Source organism: Mesoplodon densirostris, chromosome 14 (assembly GCF_025265405.1).
Source record: "Mesoplodon densirostris isolate mMesDen1 chromosome 14, mMesDen1 primary haplotype, whole genome shotgun sequence".
In the NCBI taxonomy this organism is placed as follows: domain Eukaryota; kingdom Metazoa; phylum Chordata; class Mammalia; order Artiodactyla; family Ziphiidae; genus Mesoplodon; species Mesoplodon densirostris.
The window spans coordinates 35957207-35976760 of record NC_082674.1 but is presented as its reverse complement, the minus strand read 5'-3'; the positions used below and the strand labels follow the sequence as shown (position 1 = coordinate 35976760).

At 39.8% G+C, this 19554-nt stretch overlaps 1 protein-coding gene across 2 annotated transcripts in view; it reads left to right on the top strand.

Moving 5' to 3' along the window:
* The window catches only part of LRPPRC (leucine rich pentatricopeptide repeat containing), a 105081-nt gene extending 92912 nt beyond the window's left edge, over nucleotides 1-12169 (top strand). The window contains exons 32-38 of one of the 2 annotated variants that reach the window (XM_060117919.1): nucleotides 679-883; nucleotides 3128-3267; nucleotides 3404-3519; nucleotides 6236-6310; nucleotides 7830-7914; nucleotides 9827-9969; nucleotides 11846-12169. In XM_060117919.1, the coding sequence (XP_059973902.1) occupies nucleotides 679-883; nucleotides 3128-3267; nucleotides 3404-3519; nucleotides 6236-6310; nucleotides 7830-7914; nucleotides 9827-9969; nucleotides 11846-11902 (821 nt within the window). In that variant the 3' untranslated portion in view covers nucleotides 11903-12169. The remainder of the gene's footprint in view (nucleotides 1-678; nucleotides 884-3127; nucleotides 3268-3403; nucleotides 3520-6235; nucleotides 6311-7829; nucleotides 7915-9826; nucleotides 9970-11845) is intronic. The other variant, XM_060117920.1, reaches the window with a different exon arrangement.
* The last annotated feature ends 7385 nt before the right edge of the window (nucleotides 12170-19554 follow it).

Sequence of the window (19554 nt, the reverse complement as noted above, 5' to 3'; positions counted from 1 at the left end):
TGATACTTTAAAAAAAGAAAAAGAAACTCCTGAGGGGTTTCTCCCTGGGAATCTGATGAGCTTTATTTTCTCCGAAAAATCAGTGTAAGAAAATATCTGCAAGATATGTAATCGTGTAAAATAAATTTGTTAGTGTGTAAGTTGAATGTTCCAGTTTGGCTGCTCTTCTTGTATGATCAGTCCTTTTTGGATTAGAAAGAGACATTGTTTTCAAGAAAGAATCTTTGCGGTATTAGAAGATTTTGATAATAATGAATCTTTTGAGTATAATAAAATCTGAGAAAGTATGAATGTGGGTAGAGGTTACATATTTTTGGAAGGCCTTTAATTTTTAAATTTTTTCCTTATTTATATTTCTCTGAACTTGTCAACTTCTTTGAAATTAGTCACTAAATGTTATCCCTGAATGGAATCCACATTCTGTCAGTAACATCTGCATTTTCTCTGTGACTTAAAGAAGAAATTTCTCTGGTCTCTGATATCTTACAGTCAAATAAATCTTCATTTTTTTTTAGGTTTCTCATAAAATATTAGTATTTTCTGTAACATAGAATAAATTATTCATAGCTTTTTGTGTATAGTCATTTGGTGCTCATATTTAAAAGCTAGTTTTCAAAACGCATTAAAGTCAGCACGGTTCATATAAAAAAAGCTCTGTCACCTGCTCTTCTATTGTAGATGCTCTAACAACACTAAAAACAGCCTTGGATCTGGAGCAGATACCTTCTAGGGTAGCAGTGACCCGCCTTATTCAGGCATGTGCCTTGAAGGGTGATACAGAAAGCATACAAGACATTCAGAAGTTGGTAAATGGACTCGAAGATTCAATTGGACTTTCCCGTATGGTTTTCATCAATAACATTGCTTTGGCACAAATAAAGAAGTGAGTATTTTCGAGCTTTCATTTTCTCCATTGGATACCAGAAGGAACATTATCTCAAATCCCACCTTTTAAAAAACTAGGGTATTAGAAGCTGTATCAACTACAGAGGAAGTACTGATGCCAGTTGCTGATTATTCTGTAGCTATCAGGGAATAATTATATGTTAACAAAGTATGTTTTAGCTTTAAATTAAATCTTAAACAACATTTATCAAAATTTTCAAATTCATAAAACTTGCTTCACAGTTGGTAACTTTTCTCATTCATAAATTCCAGGCCCTTGTTGAAACACTTGGTTGCAAAAGTGAAAAATAAGTTCATTTCAATGTCAGCAACACTTGAAGGTGACACTCTACCAGTACATAGTGAAATGGAAGGCCTAACAAGCTTGTTAAAAATATACTTTTCCATCTTCCCCACCCTCCTACCCATCCACCCCTGTCAACACACATCCACACAATGGGAGGTATTTAGAGATGATTCTTACACCACCATTTCTAGATTCCTGGTTGAGAATCACTACTGTAGAAGTAAATAAGAACTTGATTTTTATTAACCTCACTAGCAAAGTTAAAGATTCATGGGGGTAATTATGTAATTGACATTTTTCATGCTTTTAGAAAAAAATGTTCTTTAGCAGTTAATACTACATACATTTAATGAGTTGTGATATGAAAATGTCATGTTGGTTTTTACAGGGGTTTTTGTTCCTCTTTCTTTGGGCAGAGAAGAGGTTTTGTTTTGTTTTTCACCCTTTTAAAACTATTTCCCCAAATAGAACTTTAAACTTTTCCTTTAATAAGAAAATGTGATTATTTTAAGTTAGAAGATCCAGAAAATTATCCAAGTCTTTGTTGCTGCACACGGGCTTTCTCTAGTGTGGCGAGCAGGGGCTACTCTTAGTTGTGTGCAGGCTTCTCACTGTGGTGGCTTCTCTTGTTGCAGAGCATGGGCTGTAGGCGCACGGGCTTCAGTAGTTGTGGCGCACAGGCTTAGTAGTTGTGACGAACAGGCTTAGTTGCTCGGCGGCATGTGGGATCTTCCCTGCCCAGGGCTCGAACCCATGTCCCCTGCATTGGCAGGCAGATTCTTAACCACTGCGCCACCAGGAAGCCCCTGGATGAAATTTTAAATGTTACCATATAAACAGAGTTTTATATGAGGCCGAGGTTATGTTTTTATTCACTATTAAATAATTCTCTAACTAAAACCCATAAGAAAAATTTATTGTAATGGTGTACTCATTTTTAGAGAATTCTTGTTTTAGGTAATAATTCCAACATAAAATTGATTATTTGGATTTCGAGTGCCATATCATAACTGTAAAGTACCAATTAAAGAGCATCTTAACCAAAAAGATAGTCATAAAGATAATTTTTTATCATAACTTGTTATATAAGGCCATGTAATTAATTTTTTAAAATAAAAAGTGTGAAGATACTTTTTTTCTGAGAATTTTAGTATAAATTGAATATTTTTCAAATGTTATATATTACCTGACAAAAAAAAGTTGTAGTGACTGTGGGTTGAGAGACATGAAAATATACCTTTTGGGGGCTTCCCTGGTGGCACAGTGGTTGGGATTCTGCCTGCCGATGCAGGGGACATGGGTTCGTGCCCTGGTCTGGGAAGATCCCACATGCCGCAGAGCGGCTGGGTCCGTGAGCCATGGCTGCTGAGCCTGCACGTCCGGAGCCTGTGCTCCGCAACGGGAGAGACCACAACGGTGAGAGGCCCGCGTGCCGCAAAAAAAAAAGAAAGAAAATATACCTTTTGAAGACATCATCAGCATTTTTAAGAATCCTGAGATGTAATACATTATCTTTACTTCATGCAGTAGTGACCAGTTGCAGATTATAATGCCAGAGTTATATAGCATTTAAACAAGTTTTCACTTTACATCCAAACAGCCGCAGAATCAAGTCTTTGAGATACAATAATTTTTTAAGTTATCGTCTTTAATTCTTCTCTGTATAGTTGTTTGATCTTGTCTCTAGAGCAGTTTTTTAAAATAAGCAGCTACCTCAGTTACTGTAGCATAAAGCACCCGGTGATTGCTTTTGCCACCTAAATGTGATTGGGTTCAACTTGCATAGTGTTTTTTATCTGGTTAATTGTAAATATATTTCCTTTTTTTCCTAAAGTGCTTGCATGTGTGAATCCCAAAGTACTCATACTGAAACTGCCTGCAGTATTAATACTAAAGCAAATATTTCCTTATAATTTATTTTACTTTCTTTTACAGCAGTAACATAGATGGTGCAATAGAAAACATTGAAAATATGCTTACTTCAGGGAACCAAACCATGGAACCTCAGTACTTTGGCTTGGCATACTTATTCCGAAAAGTCATAGAGGAGCGGTTGGAACCAGCACTTGAAAAGCGTAAGTTAGCTGTTCTAGCCAAAGAACACAGAAGCACTTTTTCTGTCTAGTGAGTCTGGACTGACTTTCTTTGGTGGCTGAGTTAGTTATACCACTGTTTAAATGAAAGATTTTTCTTACCTGTCATTTTTTTCAGTAAGCATCATGGCGGAGAGATTGGCCAATCAATTTGCAATTTACAAACCTGTCACCGATCTTTTCCTTCAGCTTGTGGATTCAGGCAAGGTGGATGATGCCAGAGCTCTCCTGCAGGTAATGACCCACCACACATGGAGCAGTGGGGCTTGTGGCTTGTGAGAAGTCAGTTAAGAAATTACTAGACTCAGGTGTGTGGTAGAATACCAGAAATGAAGTGTGGTGCTGCCTGCACATTTAAATTTGAACGTGAATCAAGGTTACATGACAGGGACTGGATTGTACGTTACAGGTTGCTGGTTTTAAAGATGCCAAATCGGACTAGAAATGTCTTTAGATTTAAGTGGGGGTGGGGGAAGACATGTTTTGCCAAAATGATTTAAAGACAAATGTTTCTGTGCAGATAGGTAATGCAAAACAATTCCTTTGATTTCCTAGTTTAATTTCTCTAACACTGCTCTATAAATACCGTGCATCACCATGGTAACACAGTTTGCAAACAAAAAGTAGGAAATGTTTGCTTTTCAAGTACAGCTTCTCGAATACTCAAACATTCTCAGTGCCTTATTCAAGATTTATTAAGAATTTGCTTTCTATTCACTTGTGTGTCACAGACACATTAAATGACAAATGCAGGTCTCTGTGGGCCTCACTCTCTCAGTTAAATTAGCAAGCTTCAGGGAAGGAGACAACTGCATTCATGCCATTTTAACAGCACTAAATATAAAGCCGCGCGCCAAGTGCTGAGAGAACGGTGGGTGATCGGTGGGTGATCATAGCTGCCACTGGTAATGTACACAAACAGGCACCGCCGGGGAGTCCCTTCCCAGCAGGTGGCAGTCAAACAGTCACCGTGATCCCGCCAACGGCTGTGTTTGTATAGACTCCCGGTGTCAAATTGAGGCCTGGGACCAATTTCTGGTAGTAAATAGTATTATATTCACTAAACGATTTTGCAAGCTGCAACACCTCTTAAGTAGTAGATAGGGAAGGTAAAACTGTACTCATTTGCTGGAACTCTGCTTTTGATCCTAAAAGTTCATCTAGTTTGACAGTAGAATCCAAGTCATTTTTAAAAGGAATTCCTGAGAAATTTCTCTGTGTTAAATAACATTTTTGTAAAAAGTGTAAATTGGCACTGCCTCTAAGGCTTTTTTTACTTTTGTTCCTGGACAGAGAGAAATGCTAGTTAGTTGAGAATTTTCTTGTTTGGTTTGGTATGTTTACCTTTTTTTTTCCTTAAAAAATTTATTTTTTAAACAGAAAAGGCAATTTATGATGGGGATTTCAGGAATCTTTTCATTGTTTATCTTGTTGCCTTTAGTATTAAAAGTTTTATCTTGAAAAGAATAAATTCTAATGCTTTATGTTTGTGTGTACATACCCAAGTGTACCCACTCAGGGTATCTGCATGTCTAGATGGACGTGTGATAGTATTCATTCAGCTTTAACACATTATTGTGATAGCTCTTTAGGAAGTCACACTTGGTATTTCATTTACCAGCTTGTTGATCAAAGCTCTTCTTAACGAGCAGTCCAGAGTGGGAGACAGTGGGGATGTGGCAGCCACCTTCAGAGCTGCATGTACCCACAGTGGCCTGTCTAGGGCTCTTGGCGACAGCCGAGCATTGCTGCAACAGCTGTCTTTTCATTTTTACCCCTTCAGTAGACTGAGGTTTCAGATGATAAACCCTTTACCCATTCTTTACCTGCTTGTCAAACAGTAAAAGATTATTCTTGCTGTAGTGAAGAATACTTTATTCACAGATGTCGAAAGCATCAGTTTATAGTGTAAATGTTCTGTGTGTCCCCAAAAGTTCTTTTTATACTAGTCATTTTAGTATTGACAGTGTTTTAAAGCTTTGAAAGAGCAATGTGCTTTTAGAAACTTAAGAGAATGACATCTGTGATGAGTGTAAACTAAAATAATGTCTTGCCATATTTGATTTTACTATAGCATCTAAGATGGGATAGACACTTGATTTATCTGGTCTGTCATATAAACTTTTTTTTTTTTGAGTTTAACTTTTGTCTCTTTCTCAAGTACTGGCTGTCTATCGCAATGAAAGCCTTTTATAAAATAGAGAGATTGAAATCAGTCCTTTTGTATGCGTAAGTGTAGGTAATTATACTTTAAAGAGAACTTGCTTTGTACATTTTAATTTTTATAAAGAAACGAGCAGTTATCTCCCTGACACCTTATTAAATGTATAATTAACCTTATGATCCCTAGCTCACTTGTGAATGCTTGGCAGTATAATTGGAGGGGAATAGTGTTTCTTTTTTCCCTCTTTCTTTGCAGTCCTAAACCTCATTCTGTGGTTGTGGAAGCATTGGTTGAATTTTTCCCTTTGCTTTTTATTTTTTTTTTTTATTTTTATTTTTTTTTCCTTTTTGCGGTATGCGGGCCTCTCACTGTTGTGGCCTCTCCCGTTGCGGAGCACAGGCTCCGGACGGACGCGCAGGCCCAGCGGCCATGGCTCACGGGCCCAGCCACTCCGCGGCATATGGGATCCTCCCAGATCGGGGCACGAACCCGTATCCCCTGCATCGGCAGGCGGACTCTCAACCACTGCGCCACCAGGGAGGCCCTCCCTTTGCTTTTTAAACAGACCTTATACTTGCAGCGCCAAGGACAACATGCATAAAGCCTGGCCTAGCATGCACTTGTTTTCGTTTTTCTTGCCTTAAGAAACATTGGTCGACTGTTAGACCTTCTTATTGGTAATGATACATTACTGTATTATTGTGAACTTTCTTAACTGGAAATATTCACCTTGGTCTGCTTGTTTATCAAAAACCTTCACTTACCAAATAATGTTTCAATTTTTAGAGATGTGGTGCAATTGCTGAACAAACCCCAATTTTCTTGGTGTTCTGTATTAGGAATTCTCGGAGATCAGGAAAGGTACGGTGCTGTTGTACTTGCTAACAAATCAATAATGCTATGAGCTAGTCTTGTTCAGAGGTATTGAGTGAGTATCATGTAAGAGCTTGTCAGTTCAGGACGTTTTCTAAAAATACTATAGAGATTGAACACTTGCTGGCTTGTGCTTGTTTACTTCTTTAGATGTTGATGCACAGTCAGTTCTGGCTCCTTGCTTGTATTGGAAATGAAGAACAAGTTCATGCAGTGAATTCTCTATCCTTGTAATTATGCATTGAGCCCCAAGAAAGGGCCCTTAGAAATGTAAGAAACAAATCCCGTTGCTTGGGTCACTGGGTAAGTTTCACAGTGCAGAAGCACTGCTGAGGGAGACACCTACTTCAGAGTGTCTCCTGTCAGGTGGCTCAGGTAGAAACCATGAGGTAGATGAACCCATTAGCTTTAAAACTGGTATGTGCCACAGATTCACGTTCTCAGTTTGTACAGTTACCTTATTTACACTAAAAGGTATGTGTGTATGTGTGAAACAGAACCAAGTCTTATTTTTGATGTTTAAAAAAAAAAGAATAAAAGCATATTTCAAAAATTTTTTTTTAGATTTGATTTTTCATGGTGAATGGGCACCAGAAACCCTGTTCTTAGTTTATTTGGGCATATTATGAAGTTTTAAACTGAGCACCAATTGTAATGTTTGTTTTATGTGAAACATTTAGGTGTTTCCAACTCTGGGAGGTCTAGTTTTCCTTAATTTTCACATACTTCCCCCATACATACACACACTTTAAAAAATAATTTACCTGGGCCTCCCTGGTGGCGCAAGTGGTTGGGAGTCCGCCTGCCGATGCAGGGGATACGGGTTCGTGCCCCGGTCTGGGAGGATCCCATGTGCCGCGGAGCGGCTGGGCCCGTGAGCCGTGGCCGCTGGGCCTGCGCGTCCGGAGCCTGTGCTCCGCAGCGGGAGAGGCCACAGCAGTGGGAGGCCCACATACCGCAAAAAGAAAAAAAAAAAAAAAAAAAAAAAAAAAAAAAAAAATAATTTACCTAATTGCACTTTTTATCTCTGACTCATGTATTTATTTACAACAAACATCATTTAGAAAATATTTAGTTGTCCTTTTTTTTCCTTTCAAAGAGACTGTATAAAATGGTGTAGTATTTGCAGCTAACCTACCACACATCACCTGTGTACTTTAAATCATCTCTAGATTACTTATAATACCCAATACAATGTGAATGCTATGTAAATATTTGCTGGTACACAGCAAATTTAATGTTTGCTTTTTTGGACTTTCTGGATTTTTTTTTTTTTTTTTTTTTTTTTTTTTTGGGTCCGTGGTTGGTTGAATCTACAGATTCAGAACCCACTGGATACAGGGGGCCGACTGTACTAAGATATACAAAAGGGAAAATAGTCCATTAAATTGAATAGGCAGTTCTGTTGTGCTGTTGTCAGGTTTTTTTGGTATAATGTCCATATATCAGTGTTTTATTTCACTGTTCTTTTGAGTCGTGGTAATGTTACCTATATTTAATTTTCTAGGCACCAACTGTGAAGTCTTTGTTAGAATTGATTCCTGAATTAACTGAAAAGGAAGAAGCATACACTTCCATCATGAAAAGCTATGGTAATAAGTTTAATCTGACTTCATTATTTAAGTGATTTAAATATTTGTAGTATAGTCAACTAAGTCTTCAGCTCAAAGGCAGTAATCCTAAATATCAGATAATTGCTTATGGTACAAAATTTATTTAGCCTTAGGATATGTTTTAAAACTGTATTTCAGAAAAATACGAAATTATTCATATAGTGTTAACATAAAGTATCTCTGAGCATCTTTTGAGGGGCCCTGATTTGTTGAGTAAGATCCCAGGTTCCTGGAAGGACTTTGGAAGTCCACTGGCTTGGCTGGGAACCAATCCAGTATCTCTAAGATGTTACAGAAAAACCTGAACGAACTTTTCGGCCAACCCAATACAATGTAAAATGGGTACATATTTGAGACTGCCACTTGACTTGCCTGTTTACTCCTTCAGTGGCCTACCTACTCCTTTGAAATAACAAACACCTTAATTAAAAAGTGAGCCCCAAGGTTTTACCTGCAGTCACAACTGAAATTCTAGTCTTTTAAGCAGTTTCCTCCCTGATCGCCAGGCAATCACACATGAAAGGGAATCAGTCTAGTTTCCTTAGTAATCAAGATAAATGTTAGGGGCTTCCCTGGTGGCACAGTGGTTGAGAGTCCGCCTGCCGATGCAGGGGATACGGGTTCGTGCCCCGGTCTGGGAGGATCCCACATGCTGCGGAGCGGCTGGGCCCGTGAGCCATGGCCGCTGAGCCTGTGCCTCTGGAGGCTGTGCTCCGCAGCGGGAGAGGCCACAACAGCGAGAGGCCCGCGTACCGCAAAAAAAAAGATGTTAGCATTTGTAAATTATGATCACCTGTCCATCTGACACCCACTGATTTGCTCACTTTTTAATGGGTAAATAAAGAGTTGTTTGTCGATTTTATTGTTGGCAGGACACTAGACTGAGCAATCAGAATTCTCCATTTTTCTACCCTTATGAGTGGAACATGATATATTTCAAAATAGTGCTATAATCATAAAGTTTCGTTTGAGGAATTGGCAGATATTAAGTAATAACTAAGATGAAGTATAAAACAGCATAAAATTACTATTGTGTAATCCCACTTGGGAATAGGGAGGGAGAAGAGCAGGGAGATCAGGAAGTTTTAGTAAAAGGGAAGATATTAAAATTTTTGCATATCAGCCACAAGTAGAAAGCCAGCTAAAGTTAGGTCCTAGGCTACTTCATTATCCAATTAAGTGAAATATTAGTGTAACTTGTATAGATGTATGTAGATTTTTTAATGTATATTAATAATGTATTTAAAAATTTTTTGGGTCATTGTAGCTAACTGTATTCCTCATTTGCTTATTTTAGGATAGGAGAATATATTGAAAGTTTTTTTTTTAACATCTTTATTAGAGTATAATTGCTTTACAATGGTGTGTTAGTTTCTGCTTTATAACAAAGTGAATCAGTCATATATATACATATGTTCCCATATCTTTTCCCTCTTGCGTCTCCCACCCTCCCTTATTGAAAGTCTTTTGGTGTTGTTTAGCTGCTGATCTTGATGTTGATGTAGATATGGACTTCCACATAATTTATTTTACACACTCCTCACCACAGAAGTCCCTGGATTAGCTTAATTTCAAAATGTGGTTTTAAGCAGAAGAAGATTGAATGGTGTGTGCTTACTTTATGATTGAAGACTTCAGTTTGTGGTCACTTGAATTAGCATGGGTCTTTAAAATAGCTGTATTTGTCATTTTCCCTCTCTTTCATAGCAAGTGATGCTGAGTGAGAGGTGTGGGGAAGGAAAGGCGGAGCTTGTAGATTATGAATGCTGAAGGTAGTTAAGTATTCATTTGCTTTGGGATAAAGGGATCCAGGAGTCCCTGAATGGCTAAGTGTTTGGGGAAAAGAAGAAGATAGGTTGGCTTTATCTGTGATTAATACCTTTTTCTCTAGTCTTGGACAGTGATGTCGCATCTGCTAAAGCACTATATGAAAATTTGACTGCAAAGGATGTAAAATTGAATGATCTGTTTCTAAAGCGTTATGCAGTTTTGCTGAAGAATGCTGGAGAGTCTGTCCCTTTTACTGAACCCCCTGTGAGTATTTCTTAATTAAGAGGGAAAAAAAAATACCTCTAAAGATTTGTGTGTGCTTCATAATAATGTGTAAAAAATAAGTTGAATACTTAATTACATGAGGATTAGATCTCTGTGAAGGATCCTCCAGAGAGGGCTTCGGGAACTGAACAGTCATGCCATGCGTTTGGCTGCAGGAGAACATAGCCCTCTGGGGCTGAGGTTTAAAATACAAGGTCAGTCTGAGACCTTCAACTGTAGGTATGAATTTATCAAATGTCCTTGGGGCAGTTCCCTCTTCATTTCAACTTGAAATAGCGTTTAATGGCCTGTATTTCAATAGCTAAGCATATTATGTCACTGTTAATTACTTGTTCATTTCCATTTTAAGTAAGTTGGGTTTTCTTTCTTCATCTAGGATTTTTTTTAATTGAAATATAATTGACAACATTTTATTAGTTACAGCTATACAACATAATAACTCAATATTTGTGTATATAGCAGAATGATCACAATAAGCCCAGTTAACATCTGCCACCATACATAGTCAAAAAAGAAAAATTTTTTTCTTGTGATGAAAACTTTCAAGACCTGCTCTCCCAGCTGTTTTCAAATATGCAATCCAGTATTATTAACCATAGTTACCGTGCTTTACATTGTATCCCCTTGACTTACCCATTTTATAACTGGAAATTTGTGCTGTTTGAACCTGTATACCCATCTTCCTCCTCCTCAAACCTTCCCCCACCGGCCTCAGGCAACCACTGATCTGTTCTCTGTATCCATGAGCTCGGTTCTGTTTGTTTGTGTTTTTCAAACTCCAGATATAAGTGAAATCATACAGTGTTTATCTTTTTCTGTCTGACATATTTCACTTAGCATAATACCATCAGGGTCCATCCATGTTGCAGATGACAAGATTTCATTCTTTTTACGGCTGGATAATATTCTTTGTGTGTGTGTGTGTGTGACATTTTCTTTATCCTTCATCCATCGATGGACATTTAGATTGTTTCCATGTCTTGACTATTGTAAATGCTGCAGTGAACCTGGGGGAGCATATATCTTTTTTGAATTAGTGTTTTCATTTTCTTTGGATGAATACCCAAAAGTGGAATTGCTAGATCATATGTTAGTTTTATTTTTAATTTTTCGAGGAACCTCCAAACTGTTCTCTGTAGTGGCTGCACCATTTACATTCCCACTAACAGTGCACAAGGGCTCCTTTTTCTCCATATGTTCGCTAACATTTGTTATTCCTAGTCTTTTTGATAATAGATATTCTAACAGGTGTGAAGTGATATCTCACTGTTTTTTATTTGTATTTCCCTGATTATCAGTGATGTTGAGCAACTTTTCGTGTACTAGTTGGCCATCTGTAGTTCTTTGGCCACATGTCTGTTCAGTTCCCCTGTTGCTATTGAGTTAAATAAATTCTTTGTATATTTTGACTATTAACCCCTTATCAGCTATATATGTTTACAAATATTTTCTCCCATTCAGTAGGTTGCCTAGGAAATTTTGTTTTACTTTGCTTTGTTTAATAAGAAAAATCATGCGTGCAAAATTCCTTTTTATTGTTTCATTGAACTGAGTCACTAAAACATGTTTATTTCAAACTCCTCGACCTTCCATACCCAGGTGTAAATACCTGCATGCACTTGCCTGTGCACACACACAGCAGAGGCTCCTGGTGCCTTAATTCTCAGTTGGGGGCCCTTGAACTGGTGATTTCATGAAACAGAGAATGCTGAAGCTTGAGGAGACAGCAGCTGCTGTGGGCCCAGCAGTCTTTGCTACCAGTTTGCAGTACTTTATGTTTTTAAGTTTTGTACCATCACCTCTTGCTGGTAACTTTTATCTGAAACTTCCCTCCCTTTTTTTTTTTTCTCTACAGGAAAGCTTTGAATTTTATGCAAAGCAGCTAAAGGAGTCAAAGGAAAATCCTTTGTGAAGCAAGTGGGCACTACTTTGTTTTGTGTGTATTTGTGATTCTGTGTCTAAAATGTTACTTTTTTTTTTTTTTTTAACGGTATGCGGGCCTCTCACTGTTGTGGCCTCTCCTGTTGCGGAGCACAGGCTCCGGAAGCGCAGGCTCAGCAGCCATGGCTCATGGGCCCCCAGTCGCTCCGTGGCATGTGGGATCTTCCCGGACCGGGGCACGATAAAATGTTACTTTTTAAATGTATTCGAGAGGACAAAATAAACAAATGAAAAGTTACTTTGTTTATGTACTTTTATTTATTCATAACATATGATAATATTCAACATCTTATTGACAACAACTGTGTATACTAAGTCACTAGACTTCTTTGGGTTTTGCCTACAATGTAAATCTATGGCATTTTCCTTGAGGCTCCTGGTGTAAGAAGCCATAGTTTTTCAGGGTTTTTCTCCCATTTGACTTTTCAGATTCCCGGCTCTATTTCATTTATTATTTTCATAAAAAGATTGTTCCTTTAGTTAAGACTTGCTTGTCAATATTGTTTATCTGAAAAATTTTGGAGCTGGACAAAATGATGCTTAGTGGGCTTTCTAATGCTTAAAATTCTATGAAGTAACAATTCTTTTTTTTTTTTTTTTTGCGGTATGCGGGCCTCTCACTGTTGTGGCCTCCCCCGTTGCGGAGCACAGGCTCCGGACGCGCAGGCTCCGGACGCGCAGGCTCAGCGGCCATGGCTCACGGGCCCAGCCGCTCCGCGGCATATGGGATCCTCCCAGACCGGGGCACGAACCCGTATCCCCTGCATCGGCAGGCGGACTCTCAACCACTTGCGCCACCAGGGAGGCCCCAACAATTCTTTATTAGTGTAAAGCCCTGTGTACTTTTCCAGTTTTATAAAATGTTGGCGCCAGAAGGCATCTCAGGAGTCATCAAATCCAGCACTCTTCATTTCCCAGTGAGAAGCTAAGACCCAAAGAGACTTGTTTGGTCAGGGTGCTCCCTCCATGCCTTCCCTTTTACCACGGAGGCTCCCACAAACCTCTGTTCACTGAAGTCTCCAAAACTGCATCTGAGTGTGAGTTTGATCATGAAGTAGGAGCAATGCATTTCCTTCGTCTTGGTTTCAGGTCTTCATCAGCACAAGCTACACCCTACACTGGACTTGTTACTTCATACCGCATATCAGTGAATATGTGAGTAAGTATATGAAGGAGTGAAACCTCTGTTTGTATTCAGTTTTATCAAAGTTATCCTCAGATTGGCCTCATGCCTGTTAATATCTATACTGTAAATAGTTACTGTAAAAGAATTTAAGATGGGTAGTCAAGACAGTTTACCATCTTAATGTAATGTTAATCTATTTGGGGATTATATTTTTTAAAAAGTTGAAAATGCTTTGTTTGAGAGTTATCCCCACTTTGGTGTATCCCTTGTTCATTTGAAATCGGTGATTAGCTACTGTTTTGGTTTCAGTGAGGTTACTTGGTTCCCACCATTTACGTGAAGGGAGACCTTGCCTTGGGGAGTAAGCCAGCCTCACGCTGTTAATGCTACTAACCTGTGTCTTGTGGGATCAACCATTCTGCATCTACAGCCTGCAGATGGCGTGAGAGAGAGGGTTGATGGAGGGAAGCCAAAAAATAAATGTCATTGTGGCATCAAGCATGCTTCATCTCTGTTTTGTAGAGTTAGACGTAAGGAATCGGGCTCGGCGAGTCCCAGCCTAAAGGACTTAGTAAAGCTTTCCTCTGTGTACTCCTCAGGTGCAGGACCTGTACATGTTGTTTTGACACTACCTGATTTGCCATGAGCCTCACTCCATTAGGGATTCCACTGAAGCAGGCTTTATATTTTGTAGTTATGCCAACCATAAGATAGTTGAGCTAAATTTTATTGATAGTCATTGAATTAGGTCTCTAAGATGAGGAACGACCTTGGGGCATAATCTGGACCTCCCAGTTATCTTTAGGGAAGCTCAGAGTACAATCTCATTTGCATGAAGTGACTCCAAGCCAGCCTTGTATATGGACTCTGGTAAAATGTGGGTCTAGTGCAGAGGAAATCGATATAAATCCCTCGATGAGCTTTCTACTGCTTAATAGCATTTCTAGCATTCTGAACAGCAGGCTGGACCATTCAATATATTACATACATTAAAGAACTACCAAGTCATGCATCTGTAGCACTGTATTGGCTTCCTGTTTTGAATGTACATATTTAACATGTAATCATTGTATATTCTACGTGAGCTTACAAATGCTTTCTAAATATCTAATAGCAAAATTGAAATAAATAGAAATATAAACACAATTACAGCAGCACTCAATGGTACCTTTTAGGTTCAAATTATAAGCAAACAGCTAATTCTAAAAAGTAAATGTCATAAACTTTGGGAAAGTATAGTGTTTTATGTGTAATTGTATGTTCGTGTATTTAAACCTAATATAATTTTAATGTGAAATGCTTTGAATAAATTCTATTCCAGCAACCTGTGGGCTTCTTCATTTTTATCTCATTATATTTTTATATAACCACTTTAAGCCATTTCAAGGACTTGAGTCTTAAAATTTTTAATTAAAAATTGTGTGGTGGCCTGTGTTGTGGCCGGAATTTCCTTGTTTTAAATGGTGTACAGGTTGTGAGTGGGGAACCAGGGAAGTCACTGCTTATCTGCTTTAAGGACAAACAGATATTCAGTCTGAGATCTCTGAGGTACAAAGTTGGCAAGAATTAGAGTTGGGTGTGTGGTGAATGACACTTAAAAGGGAGGGGGTTTTATCTTGCTGTAAGTGTCAGACGGAGGGAGCATTTTACAGCTGCACGGATGACTGGGCTCCACTCCACTAGGGCTGTCTTCAGCACACTCCCCTCTTCCTCCTGTTCCTCGCTTGTGAATGCTCACTGAGGCCGCTTCAACGTCACCTCTCCCACTGGGAATATTAATTGTTCTCTCTCCAGGGACCCCCTGAAGCCACTAGAAAGCGCAGCAGGTACCAACCACACAGGTTGTAAACTCCCTGAGGATCAGTTCTTTGTCTCCTGTCCGTGTGTCCCCAGCTTGGCACATTCATGAGTTGTCAGTGGTCAGTTCTGTGGGTTCTACCGTGTGTCAGGTGCCCCTCTTGCCTGATATTCACGGTGAGGAAACTTAGGGAAGTTAATTTTCACAGAATCACAGCGATAATACCACATGGCCAGGACTTTGAGAGTCATGTACTTACTATGAGGTTACAAAAAACCCGATGGAATCCAGCCTAAACTCAGTTAAAAAACCAGTTAGTGATCAAATTGGAATCTCTCTAAGAATATTTTTTAAAAACCTTTCACATTAATACAAGTGTTCGCAGTCTCTGGACAGCTAGCACTGTATTTTCTTCCAGTTAATCAAAATACCCAGTGCCTGGCATAATCACTGAGTTTTCAAGTTCCAATAAATTATTAAGCGAGCTTTATATTGCAAATTGTTCTTCCCGGTACAATTTATTTCTCCAGTCTGTCTACAGTGTGTGTGCTGTGCACATTTTTTCTCATGTCTTCGAGCAAACAATATTCATTTAATATTTGCCTTTTTGAAAAACCAATATTTGTAGAGTTTCTGTAAGTGAAAGCAACATTCCTGAAGTATGGTCGAACTAGTAGCTGTAGGGGGTACAAAATCATGGTAACATCGCTTTGCTGTTGTACATCGTGAGCTTGAGTGAACAACAGAAACGTATCCTGCTTTCAGGCTTCTGGACTTCACGAAGCCCACATTATGCAGCCTTGGTACAAATAAAATAGCTGCATTAGCAAATTCAAAATAGGCACTTTTTTTTTTTTTTTTGCATGAAATAAACATCATCAGGTCCAGGTAGAGCAAAAACCACTTAACCAACTTAAGATCTACCACCTCTGCACGTTCATGTGGACAATAGTTGGCTCTCGGGATCCATGTTTCGAGAGTTCACTAGAGAATAGATCTCACCAACCCTGCCCCCTGTGTGCACTTGCTGAGATTCTCTTAATTATTTACTTGTTTTTGTAGTTTCCTCCCCCAAGAACTTGAGCTCTCCCACTGCTCTGCAGCCCCACCAGTTAGAACAGCCTGGCTTTGGTAGGTGCCCAATAAGCATCACTGATTGAATCAGTGGGCACATCACCTGTCCCCCTTTCCAGGGCATGTTCTTTCTGAGATGTATGGTTTGTGTGCATTGGGGGGTTTCTTCCTCACACACAAATGTCTTTATAGGAGATAGAGGTGCCACTTTTTAGCTCAGAGCTAGGATATTGGGGGTTGAGAGCTGAGAAGTCTTTCAAACCCTCTGTGCCCACATGTTAGCATTTCTGGATTTGCTGCCAGGAGGAAGAGGGCTCTCAAATGTGGGATGAAATAAGACAACCTCAAGCTGAGTACAAGTACAGTGCAAGAGTGGAATCAAAAACAAAGCTTCATTTTTAACATGGGGCCATAGAGCTTTTTAGAGTTTTGGGGGGAAAGGAACACCTCCGATTTTACGAAAAGACAAGACCACCGCACGAACGATCACTGTGAGGACTATTACATGGAGAGCTGAGAAGTGTTATCCATCCTTTGAGTTGGTGTATTAAAATCCTAACCCACCGCTTAAAACGTCATTGTTTTAACTATTAGCTGCTAACACCACATGCACTGCTGTTCCCGGGCCGCCACCAGAAAATGGGCTGTGCTCCATCTGCCTGCCTCCGCCCAGGCTGTCTCAGGCAGACCATGGAATAAAGACAGGATATTGCTCTATCCCCTGGCCACTTTAGAAGAACCAATCATTTTATCAGAAACAAATGACAGATGAGATTTGAATGACCTAGTTTAGACTATTTGCAAATAAGGATGCTTTCTTTCAGGCATGAGCATGGGATGTATTTTCCAAATAAGCACAGATCCACCAGTAAGATGCTTCCTCACTCCTGCATCCTAGCATCCCATTCCCTCGCTCTCTTCCTCGGAGTCTGCTCGGTGCTCCAGATCCATGACTGGACCCAAAGGAGAGTGGCTCAGGGCAGCTGTGCTATACTCTGCCAAGTGACTAATGTGCATCTCAGTAGAAACCCCTATAGCCCCAGGTCTGTATTTAACACTTGGATTGGTGTAGCTTTAAATAGCACTGCTGCTAGCTGTTTCATCTGGGATCAAAACAAGAGAGTGGAAGAAAAGAAGAAAACAAATGCAAGATCTACTTCTGTGAGCCTGACCAGGGAGATCACCTTGACCAAGGGCATGATTGTGTCTTAAATAATCTTTATAGGAACAGAAGCAGTTTAAAAAAATCACCTCAGGAAATATTTGAGTTAATATAGGTAATTATTTTCTGCTTAATTAAAATTTCCCCGTCAGTAGCACAACTTGAAATTGGAGGGCTTAAAATGCCAGTTTCAAAACCTTTACCTGTTGACCAAGGGCCTGCAAACTACAGCCTCGGGCCAAGTCCAGCATGCTCCCTGTTTTCATAAATAATGTTTCACTGGGACACAGCCACACCACCCATACTTCAGAGTTGTCTGTGGCGCCTTCACACTGCGACAGCTAACTTGGGTATTTGCGAAAGACTATATGGCCTGCAAAGGAAATATTTACTATCTCACCCTTACTGGGAAAAACTTGCAACCCCTGTTTTTTTTTTTTTTTTTCAATTGAAATATAGTTGATTTACAATATTGTGTTAGTTTTTGGTGTACAGCAAAGTGATTCATTTATATATTTTTTAAGGTTATTTTCCATTATAGGTTATTACAAGATATTGCATATAGTTTTCTGTGCTATATAGTAAATCCTTGTTGCTTATCTATTTTGTGTAGTAGTTTGTATCTGCTAATCCCATACTCCTCATTTATACTCCCCCCCTTCCCCTTTGGTAACCATAAGTTTTTCTTTGTCTATGAGTCTTTCTGTTTTGTATATAGGTTCATTTGTATTATTTTTTAGATTCCACATGTAAGTGATATCATGTAATGTTTGTCTTTCTCTGTCTGACTTACTCGACTTAATATGATATTCTCTAGGTCCATCTGGGCTGCTGCAAATGTTACCAGAGTGGGACCCCCTTCCGAGGCCCGAGAGTGTGCTCTCATATAACACTAGGAAGTGAATTGTCTGAGGAGACACACAGACTGACAAAGCAAAAGATTTTATTGAGAAAGGCCGCCTGGGTGAAGAACAGCAGGGGAAGGAAACCCAGGAGAACTGCTCTGCCATGTGACTCGCAGTCTCAGGTTTTATGGTAATGGGGTTAGTTTCTGGGTTGTTTCTAGCCAGTCATCTCCCTTGTGCCCATATGTGGTCTGACTCAGGGTCCTTCCTGGTGGCATGTGCATTTCTCAGCCAAGATGGATTCCATTGTGAGGGTTTCTAGGAATTTGGCAGGACATATTATGGACTGGTGTCTCCTCCCTCCTATTGGCCCCTCCTGAATTCTCCTGGTTAGTTTCTGGTGGCAGCACCGAGTTCTTTATCAGGACCTCCTGTTGTGAGACAACTCATAGAGCAGTTATTATTGTGCCTGGCCAAGGTGGGTGGTTTCTGTCAACAGTTTCCTAACACAAATGGCAACATTTCATTCTTTTTTATGGCTGAGTAATATTCTGTTGTGTATACATATACACCACATATTCTTTTTTTTTTTTTTTTTTTTTTTTTCTTTTTGCGGTATGCGGGCCTCTCACTGTTGTGGCCTCTCCCGTTGCGGAGCACAGGCTCCGGATGCGCAGGCCCAGCGGCCATGGCTCACGGGCCCAGCCGCTCCGCGGCATATGGGATCCTCCCAGACCGGGGCACGAACCCGTATCCCCTGCATCGGCAGGCGGACTCTTAACCACTGCGCCACCAGGGAGGCCCTACACCACATATTCTTAAACCAATCGTCTGTTGATGGGCACTTGGGTTATTTCCATGTCTTGACTATTGTAAATAGTGCTGCTATGAATGTTGGAGTGTATGTATCTTTTCAAATTAGAGTTTTTATCTTTTCTGAGTATATGCCCAGGAGTGGGATTGCTGGATCAAAATAAGCTCTATTTTTAGTTTTTTGAGAAACCTCCATACTGTTTTCCCTAGTGGCTGCACCGATTTACATTTCCACCAACAGTGCAGGAGGGTTCCCTTTTCTGCACATCCACTTCAGCATTTATTATTTGTAGACTTTTTTTTTTTTTTTGCGGTACGCGGGCCTCTCACTGTTGTGGCCTCTCCCGTTGCAGAGCACAGGCTCCGGACGCGCAGGCTCAGTGGTCATGGCTCACGGGCCCAGCCACTCCGCGGCATGTGGGATCCTCCCGGACCGGGGCACGAACCCGTGTCTCCTGCATGAGCAGGCGGACTCTCAACCACTTGCGCCACCAGGGAGGCCCTATTTGTAGACTTTTTGATAATAGCTGTTCTGACTGATGTGAGGTGCTACCTCATTGTAGTTTTGCTATGAATTTTTCTAAAAATTAGCGATGTTGAGCATATTTTCATGTGCCTGTTGACCAAGGGTCTGAAAACTACACCCTCAGGCCAAATCCAGCATGCTCCCTGTTTTCATAAATAATGTCCATTATTTACGAAATAAATAACTATTCTGCCCATTTTTTTGATTGGGTTTTTTTGTTGTTGTTGAGTTGTATGAGCTGATTGTATATTTTGGATATTAACACATTGTCAGTTGCAT